At 38.7% G+C, this 16549-nt stretch overlaps 1 protein-coding gene across 1 annotated transcript in view; it reads right to left on the bottom strand.

Moving 5' to 3' along the window:
- Window positions 1-24: 24 nt before the first annotated feature.
- Window positions 25-16549, bottom strand: part of LOC117339238 (RRP12-like protein) — a 29251-nt gene continuing 12726 nt past the window's right edge. Inside the window, exons 16-34 of the mRNA XM_033900713.1 lie at window positions 16139-16254; window positions 15815-15926; window positions 15161-15312; window positions 14469-14536; window positions 12417-12510; window positions 11598-11756; window positions 10805-10885; window positions 10316-10433; window positions 8468-8575; window positions 8129-8286; window positions 6350-6441; window positions 5386-5541; window positions 4448-4623; window positions 3929-4033; window positions 2988-3067; window positions 2720-2792; window positions 1102-1190; window positions 830-912; window positions 25-507 (exon numbers count right to left, since the gene is read on the bottom strand). Of these exons, the coding sequence (XP_033756604.1) occupies window positions 405-507; window positions 830-912; window positions 1102-1190; window positions 2720-2792; window positions 2988-3067; window positions 3929-4033; window positions 4448-4623; window positions 5386-5541; window positions 6350-6441; window positions 8129-8286; window positions 8468-8575; window positions 10316-10433; window positions 10805-10885; window positions 11598-11756; window positions 12417-12510; window positions 14469-14536; window positions 15161-15312; window positions 15815-15926; window positions 16139-16254 (2123 nt within the window). The 3' untranslated portion in view covers window positions 25-404. The remainder of the gene's footprint in view (window positions 508-829; window positions 913-1101; window positions 1191-2719; window positions 2793-2987; window positions 3068-3928; window positions 4034-4447; window positions 4624-5385; window positions 5542-6349; window positions 6442-8128; window positions 8287-8467; window positions 8576-10315; window positions 10434-10804; window positions 10886-11597; window positions 11757-12416; window positions 12511-14468; window positions 14537-15160; window positions 15313-15814; window positions 15927-16138; window positions 16255-16549) is intronic.

The raw sequence follows: 16549 nt of genomic DNA, 5'->3' as shown, positions 1-16549 counted from the left end.
AATTATTATTTCTGACAACATACAATGTCTTTAAATTAAATATTTATTTGCAATTTTTCAGTACAATTTAAATTCATAAAATGTTTTTACATTCAACAATTGTTTATTAACAGCTGTACATAACAATATACATTATAGTATGTTTCATGAACAACAGAAAGTTTATACAGCTACTTTCACGAAACGACACCGTACCAAGTTACAACCTCACTGTCTCCGCATACAAGGTTCGAATATCTCCAACATCACCATATTTTACCAGAGAAGGACGTCCATTTCCTAGATTGAAATTCGCATTCTGAAGTTGATTACTACAGAAAAATATGTGACGTCATTTGGTCTCCAATCCGATCCTTGTTTTTCTATCCTTTATCTAATTTTTTGTCTTCCGATTCTGCTTTATCTCATTTCTTGCCCTTTGAACCTTTGCCTTTTGACCCCTTCATAGCCCCTTTTCGAGCCCCTTTCACTAGATTATTGAATCGTCCTTGCATCTTTGCTTTTTTTCTGAAACAAAACAAATATGTCTCAAATTCATAAATCATAATTTGATTTAAAGTGCATAAAATTTAAACTATATAAAAAAAAAACTAAAAAAACCACTCCTAGTCTATAAATTAAATCTAAAAACAATATCTAAACCTTTAGACTGGTATTTTGTAAGTTTTATTTGACATATATTTTTGTTACAAATAACAGATAACTTCGGCCCACGATAAATCTCTTCTACATGACCGTAAATCATAGCCACTTAAGTATGTTTCACATTTAAAACTTTAGTACTACCTATTTAAAACCTTTGATCTTGGAGAGAGTGAATCAAACCTACCTTTTATTGAGGGACTGGAAGTCCAGTGGTACGTAAGCATAAGGGTCCGGTTTCCCCTTCTTCTTCATATCACCTCCAGCTTTCTGTTGGCAATTAAACAATATCCACATACAGTACGAATCGTCTAAAACTTCACAAACAACATCTATTAAAATTTAATGTTAATGATAATAATCAAGTGGGAAATGACAACAAAATTTTTTTATGGTATTTGTATGGTATTTTTCAACTTTACTTTTATGTTCGGGGTTAAAATGAACTAAACTACACACCTTTGATTTATAATCCCCTCCTATAGGCTTGGCTGTCTTTGTTTTCTTCACATCACCCATCAGAGACCGATGGATACCATGACCTCCAGCTGAAAAATAATATCTTCACATCAATATCTTATTGAAAACAAGCAATACATCTCCCTTTACCCACTCCTTCTAAAAATAGTAACAGTGACCTTGACCTAAAACCTCAGACTCTTAATGGACAGAGAGGAAACCTATAGTTCCCCAGTTTCACCGGTAGGGGACTGATAAGAAAATTAATAAGGATACCTTAAGGAAAAGGCTACCTTTGATTCTTGCCCTTATCATATACCAGGTGATTCTCACGTGTCCTCAGACAGGAAGACAATTTCAATTCTTCCCTCTCTAATGTGAGGGCGTTACCCTCTTATCTAATGACAGGGCGATACACTTGTTCGAGAGGGTGGTACCTTTAATTCTTCCTTCTGTAATGAGAGCATGACATGCTCTTACCGCTATTAGGAGGTAGATATCCTCTTACCACTAAAGAGGGAAGTTTCCTCTTATCTTTATGAGAGGGCAACATTCACTTGCCTATATAATGAGATTGAAGCACCCTCTTGCCTCTATAATGAGAGGGTGGCACCCTCCTACATCTATAATAAGTGGTTGATACCCTCTAACACTATAATATGTACCTATATAACGAAAGGACAGTACCCTCTAACCTCTATAAGTTGAGGGCTATACCCTCTAACCTCTATAAGTTGAGGGCTGTACCCTCTTACCTTTAATTTGAGGGATGTACCCTCTTACCTCTATAATATGAGGGCAGTACCCTCTTACCTCTATACTTTCAGGCAGTACCCTCTTACCTCCATAATATGAGGCCTGTACCCTCTTACCTCTATAATGGTAGGGCAGTACCCTCTTACCTCTATAATATGAGTGATGTACCCTCTTACCTCTATAATATGAGGGCAGTACCCTCTTACCTCTGTAATATGAGTGATGTACCCTCTTACCTCTATAACCTGAGGGATGTACCCTCTTACCTCTATAATATGAGGGCAGTACCCTCTTACCTCTATAACCTGAGGGATGTACCCTCTTACCTCTATAATATGAGGGCAGTACCCTCTTACCTCTATAACCTGAGGGATGTACCCTCTTACTTCTATAATATTAGGGCTATACCCTCTTACCTCTATTATAAGAGGGCTGTACCCTCTTACCTCTAATATGAGGGCTGTACCCTCTTACCTCTATAATATGAGGGCTGTACCCTCTTACCTCTATAATGGTAGGGCAGTACCCTCTTACCTCTATAACCTGAGGGATGTACCCTCTTACCTCTATAACCTGAGGAATGTACCCTCTTACCTCTATAATATGAGGGCTATACCCTCTAACCTCTATAATGTGAGGGCAGTACTCTCTAACCTCTATAATGTGAGGGCAGTACTCTCTAACCTCTATAATGTGAGGGCAGTACCCCCTAACCTCTATAATGTGAGGGCAGTACCCTTTAACCTCTATAATAGGAGGGCAGTACCCTCTATAATGTGAGGGCAGTACCCTCTAACCTCTATAATGTGAGGGCTGTGCCCTCTAAACTCTATAATGTGAGGACAGTACCCTCAATTCTTACCTTTGTAGCGAGAGGACACCACACTGCCTCCAGCCTCTGACCCAATATCTTCTAACTTTCTCTTCTTGGCACGCTGTTAAAAGTAAAAATTTTATTGGATCTTAGATATTAAACTGGCATTCACCTGCTGTAGATTAAAACAAATTCTTTTTGAAATAATACCGCACGGGTCTTTGGAATATTTCAAATGGAAAAAATCAAAGTATCAACCTTTCTTACAAAATACAAATTCTGTACCAACACCTAACATCAGGTCATTGGTAGTTACCTTTGTAGCACCAGAACCTTTCTCCATGGCCTCCAACAGCTCGTCCAGGTCATCTTCATCAGAGATTTTACCTCCAGCTCCTACAATTCACCAGGTATTTTATCAGTACATGTATTAACATTTACATTTATCTAAATGCCAAATTTCAGAATTTGTTGATAAACACGAGACCCAAGAGGGATCTTGGTGGCCACCATTAAATTATCTTTATTGGTTCTATGTAGGACTGATCTTTTCTGATTTGATAACAAGGGAAACCTACATATGGAATCTAAGAAAAATGTACGAAGAACTTTATGGGAATAGATACAGCAATACAAAACTTCATTTGTCAGCCATTTTTTTTTCTGGATCAACTTCCAAACAGGCACAACAAGGCACCAAGGGGAATGTTCCAGTAATTCTCAAAAGTGAGATAGTGACAACAAAGTTTCAAATGTCAAAATCAAAGAAAGCTGTGTTGCAGCGAATTTTTTTTCTGGATCAGACTCAAAATCAAATGGGCACAAAAAGGGACCAAAGGGAACCTACATATAACGTTTGAGAACAAGAGGCCCATGGGCCTTAACAGTCCTCCGACTCTAAAGACTGACCCTTGTACTATTGTAGTATACATACTCAGGGACAAGTATAGTGGTACTGTTGGCCATGGAAGCCATCTTTGATTTCTGCCTGACCTAAAAAATAACATTTGGTCAGGACCATATCGGATGACGACAGACAAAGCATGATTACCCTTCAGGTCAGATAACCTCAAAAAACCTTCCTGTTCTTCTCAAGAATTGAAAACAACAAGTTAAGGATTGTTTACGGGAGGACAAAGGATGAACGTATGCCAGAACACTGACTACAAACTCGGGGTGATTTGAAGGGCCTGCCATCTGATGATTGTGGGTTAAAATAACAGTCACTAAATTATTGTTTACATAATTCTGATTTACCTTCATCGTCACTCTCCTGGGTAATAATGAGCCGACCGTCGGCTGCCTTCTTGAAACCTCCATCTTTGTGTTTTACATCTTGTTTCTTTGCAAGTGGCTTGGTTGCTAAGTAACAGAAAGTTTCGTATATCAACAGTAAGCATATATACACAGGGCTAAAAATGGATATTTTTAGCAGGTGGCAAGTTTGGCTACCAAGTCATGGAATTAATTCTTTAGTTCAGTAAAACATCTCTCTGTAACGTTTTCAATTGTGAACATCATTTAAGCATTGACTACAACCTTTGAAAGATAAACCAAATCGCAAATTTACACATTTTTTTTAGTGGCCAAACATGCACTTAGAGGTCAATAACTGGTCGCCAATGGTGAATTTAAGGCGCATTGGCTACTAAAATAGGTGCCACTTTGAGCCCCGATACATTTTAGTTCAATGTTTTCTCATACTCTGTAACAAAGATTTGGTTACAAGTCACTTTAAAAATATGAAATATGAAGATTTGTTGATAAAGGCCTCACCCATGACTTTCTTGGAAGCCGCGGTATCCAGGAAGTCCATGATTTCATCCTCGTCTCCTTCCTGTAGCCACGCCCCCTTATCTCCCTTGGATGACTTCTTCTCTCCCTTCTTTTTCCTCTTGTTTTCTGTATCATCCTCCATCTCTGAGTCAGTGTCCTGTAGCATTTCCTCCACTCTGAAACATAACAAGAGTTCCAGTACTACAGTGAGAATAATATACCCTCAGTCTCACGCTGGAGAGAAATACATCATTGTATCTTTTGCTTGTTTGGTTTTGTTTAACATCCTATTAATAGCCAAAGTCATTTAAGGATGTGCCAGGTTTTGGAGGTGGAGGAAAGCCAGAGTACCCAGAAAAAAACCCACCAGCCTACGGTCAGTACCTGGCAAATCCCCCACCTAGGTTTCGAACTCACAACCCAGAGGTGGAGGGCTAGTGATAAAGTGTCAGGACACCTTGACCACTTGACCAGCGCGGCTCCCTCATTGTAACTAGTGAATACAGTAAACAAATGAAAGAATGTCTTATCAAAATGTCACAGAGAAAGTTCAATTTTATGTCATTACAAACTGTTCAAATTTGTAAAGAAATTGGTTGAAAACTGAGGGAAAGGATCTATAAACATGAACAAGATTCACTGAAATAAACAAAGGGCAATAACTCTGGCAAAACTTGTCGAACAAAAATCAGGGAAAACAACTGTATGTACATGTATGTACATATGTACAAAACTGACAGAGAGGAAACCTCTACCCCCCTCCACCAGTTTCACCACTAGGGGACTAATAATGGATAATGTCTAACATGATATTGCATAAAAAGAATATTTCCCCAACATTTTTATATATGTCAACAATAAAAGATTAGATTTACAATATTAGCTAAAACCTGAACTAGATCTCCTGTACCACAACCATAGAGAGATACCAAGCTTACGTTTCTGGCTGTGTCCTGAGTTGTTCCTCTTCACTGTCAGAATCTTCATCAGCTTTGCCAGCCTTTTTGGCCTTCTTCGCCCTTTCCTGTGTTTTTCTAATGTTGACCAGAATTTTATGGATGCTGGCTGGGGCCATTCCATAGATAGTCTCATACCTGAATTGATACAATACAAATTGGAAACAAAACAAACAGTTGGTGAGGATTACTAATACTCTCATATGCAAAATTCGTTACATGATTATGAAAACTCAACACCCCCCCATGTTGGTATAAGATAAAGCTGTATCTTAAATCAGTTTAAGCAGATACAACAACATCCTTTCATTAGATTTCAATTGATGTCAGTTTGAAGTTTCCTTTTCTTTTCTTTTTCTTATAACTTTTGTCCGCCATTTTCTGGCTCTAATAATAGAATGCTGTAATCAGATGTTTGGATATGAGATTTCATGACCACAATTAAAATTATTATGTGGGGTACACAAAAACATTTTGGATGATTGGAAGGTTGGATATGCAGTGTTCCAACTGTAATACATGTAATATCAAATATCATTTCTGATTTCAGTCGATACAAATATATTTGGTTGACATACTGGAGTCACAAGATGTACATTAATTACACTATGTTTGTTTTTATCACCCTGTGAACAGCCAGGGTCATAATGATGCGGGATCTCCTTGTAATAGTTGGTGACTACCTCACTGATCAACACAGAGGAGGCCCGGTGCATGCCATCCAGAGCAAATAGAGGATAAAGTATCTTGCCCAAATACACAACAATGACATCAATGACCAGCCTGTTTCTCAGCTTCCCAAGAAGCATAAACCAAAATTGGTAGGAAGCACTGAACCATCCATTATACAGTACAGATATGAGCAACCAAGCTCTGTACAGAAATATTTATCAAAATCAGAATTTATAACTTAAGATTTAATCCATATGATATCTATGGCCCTTACCCAAATTTTCTGATGAGTTTTGAGAAGATTTCTTTGGCTTTAAATCGGAAATGGTGCCTGGCATCCTCCTTCATACTGACCAAGTTAGACATCTGAAAAGAAAATGGACATGGTGTTACTTTAGTCAGGTAGTAACAAAGGAGAGCAGATAACAATATCTAGGTATTTAATTCATCGACCTTAAATCTCAAGCATCAAGTTTAGGTACTGTATACATTCCTTATTTGTAAAATAAGTTCAACTTTTAGTTTATATTGTAACATTTCAAGAGAAAAAAAATCTGTTTATTTATCTTACAAACGTGATCCCAAAATGTAATTTTTTTCAGAATAAAAGTGGAAATTTTTTAAAAGGCATAGTTTATCTTAGTGTGACCTCTTTTGTAGAGCTGATTACATGTAACCATAATTGTCTAGTTATGTGGGACATTTTCATGTATATAGGGCACATTGTACAGTATAGTATCCTGGTCACGGCACCAAATCTGTAATAGGAAGGATTGATGAAAAATACCCTGCCCATGCCGGGACTCAAACTAGCGAACTTTCTCTCTCAAGGCAAGAATCCTACCACTAGGCTAAAGAGAAATCCCCCTAGTCTAAGGGCTCAAACTAGCGAACTTTCTCTCTCAAGGCAAGCATCCTACCACTAGGCTAAAGAGAAATCCCCCTAGTCTAAGGGCTCAAACTAGCGAACTTTCTCTCTCAAGGCAAGCATCCTACCACTAGGCTAAAGAGAAATTCCCCTAGTCTAAGGGCTCAAACTAGCGAACTTTCTCTCTCAAGGCAAGCATCCTACCACTAGGCTAAAGAGAAATTCCCCTAGTCTAAGGGCTCAAACTAGCGAACTTTCTCTCTCAAGGCAAGCATCCTACCACTAGGCTAAAGAGAAATTCCCCTAGTCTAAGGGCTCAAACTAGCGAACTTTCTCTCTCAAGGCAAGCATCCTACCACTAGGCTAAAGAGAAATTCCCCTAGTCTAAGGGCTCAAACTAGCGAACTTTCTCTCTCAAGGCAAGCATCCTACCACTAGGCTAAAGAGAAATTCCCCTAGTCTAAGGGCTCAAACTAGCGAACTTTCTCTCTCAAGGCAAGCATCCTACCACTAGGCTAAAGAGAAATTCCCCTAGTCTAAGGGCTCAAACTAGCGAACTTTCTCTCTCAAGGCAAGCATCCTACCACTAGGCTAAAGAGAAATTCCCCTAGTCTAAGGGCTCAAACTAGCGAACTTTCTCTCTCAAGGCAAGCATCCTACCACTAGGCTAAAGAGAAATTCCCCTAGTCTAAGGGCTCAAACTAGCGAACTTTCTCTCTCAAGGCAAGCATCCTACCACTAGGCTAAAGAGAAATTCCCCTAGTCTAAGGGCTCAAACTAGCGAACTTTCTCTCTCAAGGCAAGCATCCTACCACTAGGCTAAAGAGAAATTCCCCTAGTCTAAGGGCTACTCCATTAAAATATCTACCTGGCCCCAGACTCAACATTAAATCACTTCTATACATGGTTAGATTTCCTTCCTATAAATTCTATGTAATTTATTAAATAAATTCTATAGGTGGTACCACTTAACCAAACCTGGAGTCCTGGGGTGGGGAAGATGTTTTACTGAAAAAGCCCTAAGTTAGTAAGGTGAAATTATACTTTTAACTTTTACACTGATACTAGTGCTGGTTTTTTACCAAAGTGACTGTATTATATAGCTGATCAATATAGAATGCGTTGAGGATGGAGAAGAATACAAAACGTTGAAGACCATTTATACAGCCTGTATAGATATCTCACCAGTTTCTTTAGGTGTGGCGCCAGTGTCGTGTCCTTGTAGGCTGACAGGAGGACCTTGATAAAGCTGAGTGTCGACTTGACAACTTCACGAGCCCGAGACATCAGCAGGAGACATGCGTTGTCTATTATTGACTCCAGTAGTATCCCATCAATATGGTCTGTGGACAAAACAGAAGGTAGACTTATTATCTAATGTATCTATACCGACCTACCGAACATTATATATAGTAAAATAATCTTGAGAACCTGTAAGCTGCTGGAAGCTTGATAAGTCAGATGAGTATGACTTAGATATGATATAATTTAAACCACATATGAATGTATAGGTTGTATTCTCACCTTTGAACTCGTAAAGAACTCGTGTCAGGGCCAGCAGTGTAGCACTAACCATCTGAGGAGATCCAGCCAGTCCAGCCATCAGTGTCCTAAAGTAGTTATGTACAGCCGCTGGAGGGGAGAGAACCACTTATATTACTAATATAAATCAACATCAGTGTCCTAAAGTAGTTATGTACAGCCGCTGGAGGGGACAGAACAACTTATATTACTAATATAAATCAACATCAGTGTCCTAAAGTAGTTATGTACAGCCGCTGGAGGGGAGAGAACAACTTATATTACTAATATAAATCAACATCAGTGTCCTAAAGTAGTTATGTACAGCCGCTGGAGGGGACAGAACAACTGATATTACTAATATAAATCAACATCAGTGTCCTAAAGTAGTTATGTACAGCCGCTGGAAAGGGACAGAATAACTTATATTACTAATATAAATCAACATCAGTGTCCTAAAGTAGTTATGTACAGCCGCTGGAGGGGAGAGAACCACTTATATTACTTATATAAATCAACATCAGTGTCCTAAAGTAGTTATGTACAGCCGCTGGAAAGGGACAGAACCACTTATATTACTAATATAAATCAACATCAGTGTCCTAAAGTAGTTATGTACAGCCACTGGAGGGGACAGAATAACTGATATTACTAATATAAATCAACATCAGTGTCCTAAAGTAGTTATGTACAGCCACTGGAGGGGACAGAACCACTTATATTACTAATATAAATCAACATCAGTGTCCTAAAGTAGTTATGTACAGCCGCTGGAAAGGGACAGAATAACTGATATTACTAATATAAATCAACATCAGTGTCCTAAAGTAGTTATGTACAGCCACTGGAGGGGACAGAACCACTTATATTACTAATATAAATCAACATCAGTGTCCTAAAGTAGTTATGTACAGCCGCTGGAAAGGGACAGAATAACTTATATTACTAATATAAATCAACATCAGTGTCCTAAAGTAGTTATGTACAGCCGCTGGAAAGGGACAGAATAACTGATATTACTAATATAAATCAACATCAGTGTCCTAAAGTAGTTATGTACAGCCGCTGGAAAGGGACAGAACAACTGATATTACTAATATAAATCAACTGAACTAATGATACAGGAAAAAATCTCGAAGTTCTTAAAATTCTAAAATTTCTGTTATACGTAAAGAGTTTTCATTGTATTTGCCTTTATCGGTCATCATATTGTGGGTTGGGCTATTATCTAGCTTGACGAAGTAACACCAACACCTGAAATTTCATTTAGTTTGAAGTGGTGGACAAGAATCTCATTAGATATGCATATTGTCATCCATCTATACATTTTCACAAACCACAAACGTGATATCCGTATTGTGAAGGTAACCATATTGTCCACAAACGTGCTGTCCGTATTGTTAAGGAACTATATTGTCCTTAAACGTGCTGTCCGTATTGTTAAGGAACTATATTGTCCTTAAATGTGCTGTCCGTATTGATTAGGAATTGTATTGTCCACAGACGTGTTGTCCGTATTGTGAAGGTTACTATATTATCCACAAACGTGCTGTCCGTATGGTGATGGAGAAGGGCCATGTTAATTACTTCATGTTTTTTTTATTAAGTGTAAAGAATATTCAATAAAATAATCATGTTCATGTGAAAAAGCTAAAAAAGGAAGATTTTCATGAATGAAAGGATTTAAAAGGACCTATAATTCATGACAAACTTCAGTATAGTTATAGAACCAATCACTGATCTAAATGTATCTACTGCCTTATGTTACGACCAGCACAAATTTTTGATTTTCATTGAAACTTCCGGCCTATATAAGCTTTAACTTCCAACAAAAGACAAAAGCAGACAAACCTTGAGGAGTTGTATCAGAGTTGTCTGCCCATCTTATCTGTGTCTTCCCCATCTCCACCAACAAACCGTACGCTGCCGTCCTCGCACGCTCCGCCAGCTCCTTCGTACACAAGATCGCCTAAAAAACAGCATGGTACATCATGAGTAGACTTGCCTCCTGTCTCTAGAATATTAATATTATAAATAAATTGACCTTAACATGTATAAGTTTGGTCTCTAGGATTTGTCTGAGTCTAAAGTTTCAAACTAAGGGGAGATAATCTGGTATCAAAATTTAACTGAGCATTTCTTAACAAAAAAATGGCGGCCAATCTACATGATGAGAAACACAACTATAATTTGTTTGGTCTAAAGATGGCAACAGATGTTAAATAACCATAGTGCTATTTCGTCTTAATACAAATCTCAGACTTCAGACATTATCAGAGTAAGCTACACCATAAGTAAACCTACTTTATATACCACAATCATTGAGTTTAACCTTCTTACCTCAGGTACAACAGCCAGCACGAAGTCCTGTTCAGAGTCACCTAATTGTTGGAAAATGTTGATGAGGCAGCGCAATCGAGGCTGAAAAAACAATACCAGAAATAAATAATAAATTTGAATAAATTTGAGAATATTTTGCTTTTATATATTTTATATTTACAGTGTTCAGAAATAATAAAATCAAGGTAAGCTGAGGCCCATAGAGATATACCCCTAATAAATTAAATGAATTTTCCCAGGTATTCATGAGATATCTTGTATCCAAGCCTTTTATATCAGATGCAGCCTTTGACCTTCACTGATGGCCACTAAAAACCCAATCAGATGAAGAGTATGATGCTGTGATGTTATGGTGTGTGAACTAAATCTGTCCAGGGGGAGGCCAAAAAAGGTCAAATGGAACTTTTGACCTTTAACCTTGACCACTAAAATCTTATCAGGTGCCATGTCTGAAGCTGTGATGTTATGGAATGAATATGAACTAAATCTGTCCAGGGGTAGCCAAAAGTAGTCAAGTGGAACATTAACCTTGACCACTTTTGACCTTTAACCTTGACCACTAAATCAGGTGACACAGGTGTAGAACTTGATGGTGTGATACTTATGTGAATATGAATGAAATCTGTCCTGGGGTTCAGGAGATCCTATCACAGATACACGGGCAAAGTGATTCCTATATACAATGTACACACAACCCTAAGTTGGGAGTATCATGAATCATGATGGTGAGTTGTACTGAAATTAAATTTTCGGAGGAACTAGTTTTACCGGAGAATAGGTACCGGGTACTCACCGCCTTTGATGATGGACTAGATGTAGAGAGGGAGGACAACAAGACTTCCTGGATCTCGGCAAGGTTGTCCTGTATAAACTGTCGACTCGTATCACACCGACACGCACATAACTCCTCCATGTAGCGGTAACACTTCTTCTGGAGCGACCGATCTGTGTTCTAAAGGTAGAAAAAACAAATCACCAACTGAAGCGATAAATAAAACACTCGCTGTGAAACCTAAATAATTGATCTTAAAACATGAATATAACATATGAATCAAGAAATCATCTTTTACTTTGCATATGTACGTGTATGCTTACTTTAAGCTAGCTAGGAAAGTATTTAGCATTAGACAATCGTTCGTATTTATAGGTTACCATGGTCTTTTAGGAAAATACAGGTATTACACACAAGAACCATAAATGTTTAAATCTTCACAGCAGTTTTATTTTAAATGTAGCACTTTGAGTGCTTAAAGGATTCTGCTTAATTATGGTTATGCTAACTGCACCTGCAGTGTTTACAGAAAGTCTTGTAGGTGAGCTAATTCATCATCATGCTAATTTGATTAAATTTGGTTTTAAACTGAATGCACCAAATAAATACATTGCCCCATGAGAATTGGGGATTGAGACTCCTGTATATACAGTTACAGAGGTCAACAGAGGCCAACAGAGGTCAACAGAGGCCAACAGAGGTCAACAGAGGCACATGAAGGTCAATAAAGTTCAACAAAGGCCAATAGAGGTCAACAGAGGTCCATGAAGGCCAACAGAGGTCAACAGAGGCCCATGAAGGTCAACAAAGACCAACAGAGGTCAACAGAGGTCAACATACCTGTAGATTAGGTTTACAGTAGTCCAATACCAAGCGTAATCGTGTGTGGTCGAGGTAGGATACCATGCCGATCACCAGGTCCAGTAAGGCTTGTCTATAATGTAACGGTACCTTGTACAATAATGTAACTTCGCTAACGTGTCCAGTTTATAATAATTCAGCGAGACGACCTTGTACATTGACTGTTTTTCAAATTCAAACCTTTTTAACAATTCAGAATACAAGAGGCCCAGAGGGCCTGTATCGCTCACCTGGTTTCATGAGATATGAAACAAGAATGATGCTTAAGTATATTTGTCACTGGTATTGCTATGTCAATATATATCATAAGCATTTTATATGAGTACATGTATATTGGTTTTATTTTAATACTAAAAATGCCAAAAAGTGCATTAATCCATGAAATGAAATTGACTTTTGGCGCGACCCCATAGGGACGCAACCATACAAATGTGAGTGATATCCATTGCTTAGTTTCAGAGAAGATCTTGTTTAGATTAATTGACCCCTTTTGACCCTGCCCTCTGCCCCCTGGGGGGTCAGCTCCTTCCTTTATACAATTTTGAATTCCTACCCAAATAGGATGCTACCAGTCAAACCATTGCTAAGTTTCAGAGAATAAGTTGTTTAATAATTTAGCCAAATTGACCCCTTTTGGCCCCACCCCTGAGCCCCCTGGCAGCCTAGGTCAACCCCAACATTTGTACAATTTTGAATCCCAACCCCATAACCATGCTACCACACAAATGTGAGTAATATCCATTGCTCAGTTTCAGAGAAGAAGTTGTTTAAACAAATTGACCAATTTTGGCCCCGCCCCTCAAGCCCCACCATTTGTACAATTTTGAATCCCCATCCAATAGGGATGCTACCAGGCAAATATGAGCGATATCCATTGCTTAGTTTCAGAGCAGAAGTCATTTATATCTATTCTGCAAAACTGACCCCTTTTGGCCCCGCCCCTCAGCCCCCAGGGGGTCGACCCGGTCATTTATACAATTTCAAATTCCTACCCGAATGTGATGCTACAAGTAAAATATGAGAGATTTCCATTGTTTGGTTCCAGAGAAGAAGTCAATTATATGAATATAGCCAGATTGAGCACATTTGGCCCCACCCCTCAGGCCCCTGGGGGGTCAGTCCCATCATTTGTACAATTTTGAATCCCCACCCCATAGTGATGCTACCAGGCAAATATGAGCGACAGGCATTGCTCGGTTTCAAAGAAGAAGTCGTTTATATCAATATAGCCAAATTGACAACATTCGGCCCCACCCCTCAGGCCCCTGGGGGGTCAGCCCCATCATTTGTACAATTTTGAATCCCCACCCCATAATGATGCTACCAGGCAAATATGAGCGATAGCCATTGCTTGGTTTCAGAGAAGAAGTCATTATATAAATATAGCCAGATTGACCACATTTGGCCCCGTCCCTCAGGCCCCTGGGGGGGTCAGCCCCATCATTTGTACAATTTTGAATCCCCACCCCATAGTGATGCTATCAGGCAAATATGAGTGATAGCCATTGCTTGGTTTCAGAGAAGAAGTCGTTTACATCAATAGCGCCAAAATGACTCCTTTTGGCCCCGCCCCTCAGGCCCCTGAGGGGTCAGCCCCATCATTTGTACAATTTTGAATCCCCACCCCATAATGATGCTACCAGGCAAATATGAGTGATAGCCATTGCTTGGTTTCAGAGAAGAAGTCGTTTATATCAATATAGCCAGATTGACCACATTTGGCCCCGCCCCTCAGGCCCCTGGGGGGTCAGCCCCATCATTTGTACAATTCTGAATCCCCACCCCATAGTGATGCTACCAGGCAAATATGAGTGATAGCCATTGCTTGGTTTCAGAGAAGAAGTCGTTTATATCAATAGCGCCAAAATGACTCCTTTTGGCCCCGCCCCAGAGGCCCCCAGGGGGTCAGCCCCATCATTTGTACAATTTTGAGTCCCCTACCCATAGGGATGCTTCTGACCAAATTTGTGCAAATTTCGATCAGCGGTCCTTCGGACCAGGTGAGCTAATAAACAGATGGAAAGTCCTTACCTTCTAAATGAAGTGACATTTTCCTCTTCAAGCTTTTCTAGACATTTATCACAGAAAGAATGCACAAGCTGAAATAATAGAAAACAGGTTTTATTTTTATACTGTGTTAACTCAACTGTGTTAACTTCAATCTAACTTTAGAAACAGATGATTTCAAATAGAAGTATCAGATATGCTTAAATATCAAAATAGGTGAGGGATAATTTGCCATATTTATTAGAATCAAAATCCATGAAAACCATCTCATCTGAGGATAAAAATCTGTAGGTAATTCTTCTCGCGCGAAAATATCCCCTTTTCAAAGTGCCTTAATTGGCTGATGTATAGAGGATGTAAAACTCTAAAAAGCCTACAGTAGTGGGGCATATTTTAAGTAACACCCCCTCACCTGAGAATAAGCTATTTTAGGTTACACTTTATCACCTGAGAATTAGCTATTTTAGGTAACACTCCTAACCTGAGAATAAGCTATCTTAGGTAACATTCTCACCTGAGTGTCACCTGTTTGAGGTAACATCTCTCACCTAGGTGTCAGCTATTTTAGGTAACATTTCTCACCTGAGTGTCAGCTATTTTAGGTAACATCTCTCACCTAGGTGTCAGCTATTTTAGGTTACATTTCTCACCTGAGTGTCAGCTATTTTAGGTAACATTTCTCACCTGAGTGTCAGCTATTAGGTAACATATCTCACCTGCGTGTCAGCTATTTGTAGGTAACATTTGGTGGTCTCCAGGACGGCTAATCTTGTAGGATCTTTATCTTTCTCAGGGTCAGCAGTAAACAGGTTAAATAAGATAGGAAGGAAATTCTTGGCAAACTTTGATACAGCTTTTTTACTGGACTCTGCAAGTGAAAGAATGTTCAAATGAATTTCTTTAGCAGACACTAAAAGACAGATATCTAAAAATATGTGATAATGTCAATATTTTTATAAAGTGTAGCCATTTTGTTAAAACACCAATGTAACAAATTCAGCAAAAATTTAATTCAAAATTTCCCTTACATTTTTATACCAAAATCTGTTCCTGTATTGATGATTTGGTGAGGTATTTATGACCAACAGCTTTTAAGCCTCCTCCTCAACACTATTCTCTCACTATTTCACAATTTGTACCCCCTCCCCTCTCTTCGTTCACAAATAGCTCCAGAAGAACCAAATTAATAAAATATTCAACTAACACAGCAATTACAGCATTTGACATAACAAGTACCTTTAATTGTCAAAACTGAACACTTGCAGAACTTGAACAGCATTTATAATTTTTCTAAAAAGTGGTTATGGTAATTATAAGGGGACAGGTCAGGATTAGGCAAAATACAGTCAGCTTGAAACAGCGAACCTTACCTTCCTCTTTACTCTGATTGATAAGCCTACGAAGCGATGACATCACTTCCATGCGGAGTTCTGGCCAATCACCGATAGCTGTACCTAGGACCTTGGCAATAGTTTTAAAAGACTGGAAATAGAAAAATAAGCCATAAAACTCATGCATACATATAATCTATAAACCAAACTTCTGAATAAACATTGGTGATGTTTCAGATCACTCAAATGAAATCAAGAGGCCCAGAGGGCCTGTATCACACACCTGGATACTTCTAAAAACCCCGGTAACATCGACCAGATCTGTTAGTGTAGAGCCTCACATATAAACTAGGTAAACCTTACCTGTGTCAGGTCTGTAGGTTTGGTACAGAACCCCGGTAACATGGACCAGATCTGTCGGTGTAGAGCCTCGTACGACTTCTTCACCACAACGCTGTCTCCGTCATTGCCCTCCAGTGCTGGGTAAAACAAGTAGGTAAATTTTATAATGATCCACAATGCTAAGATAGATATTGATCAATATTAACTAGTGGGTATAATCATTTGCCTACCAAAATATAGCATCTCCACATAATGAGAATTCCACATTTATAGTACATTATATATATTTCCACCTAGGGCAACAGTATCCAAATTGGATCAACAAAATTCAAAAGATGAAGATAATTTATTGTTACATCAAAAGAAGAATATTGAAGGTGTTTCAAAAGCAAAATTGTCACCCAAAGCTCATGTGAACTATTTTTGGAATGG

Source organism: Pecten maximus, chromosome 12 (assembly GCF_902652985.1).
Source record: "Pecten maximus chromosome 12, xPecMax1.1, whole genome shotgun sequence".
NCBI classification, from domain to species: Eukaryota; Metazoa; Mollusca; class Bivalvia; order Pectinida; family Pectinidae; genus Pecten; species Pecten maximus.
Note: the sequence above shows the minus strand (reverse complement) of the source record. Positions and strands in the feature narration are given on the sequence as shown.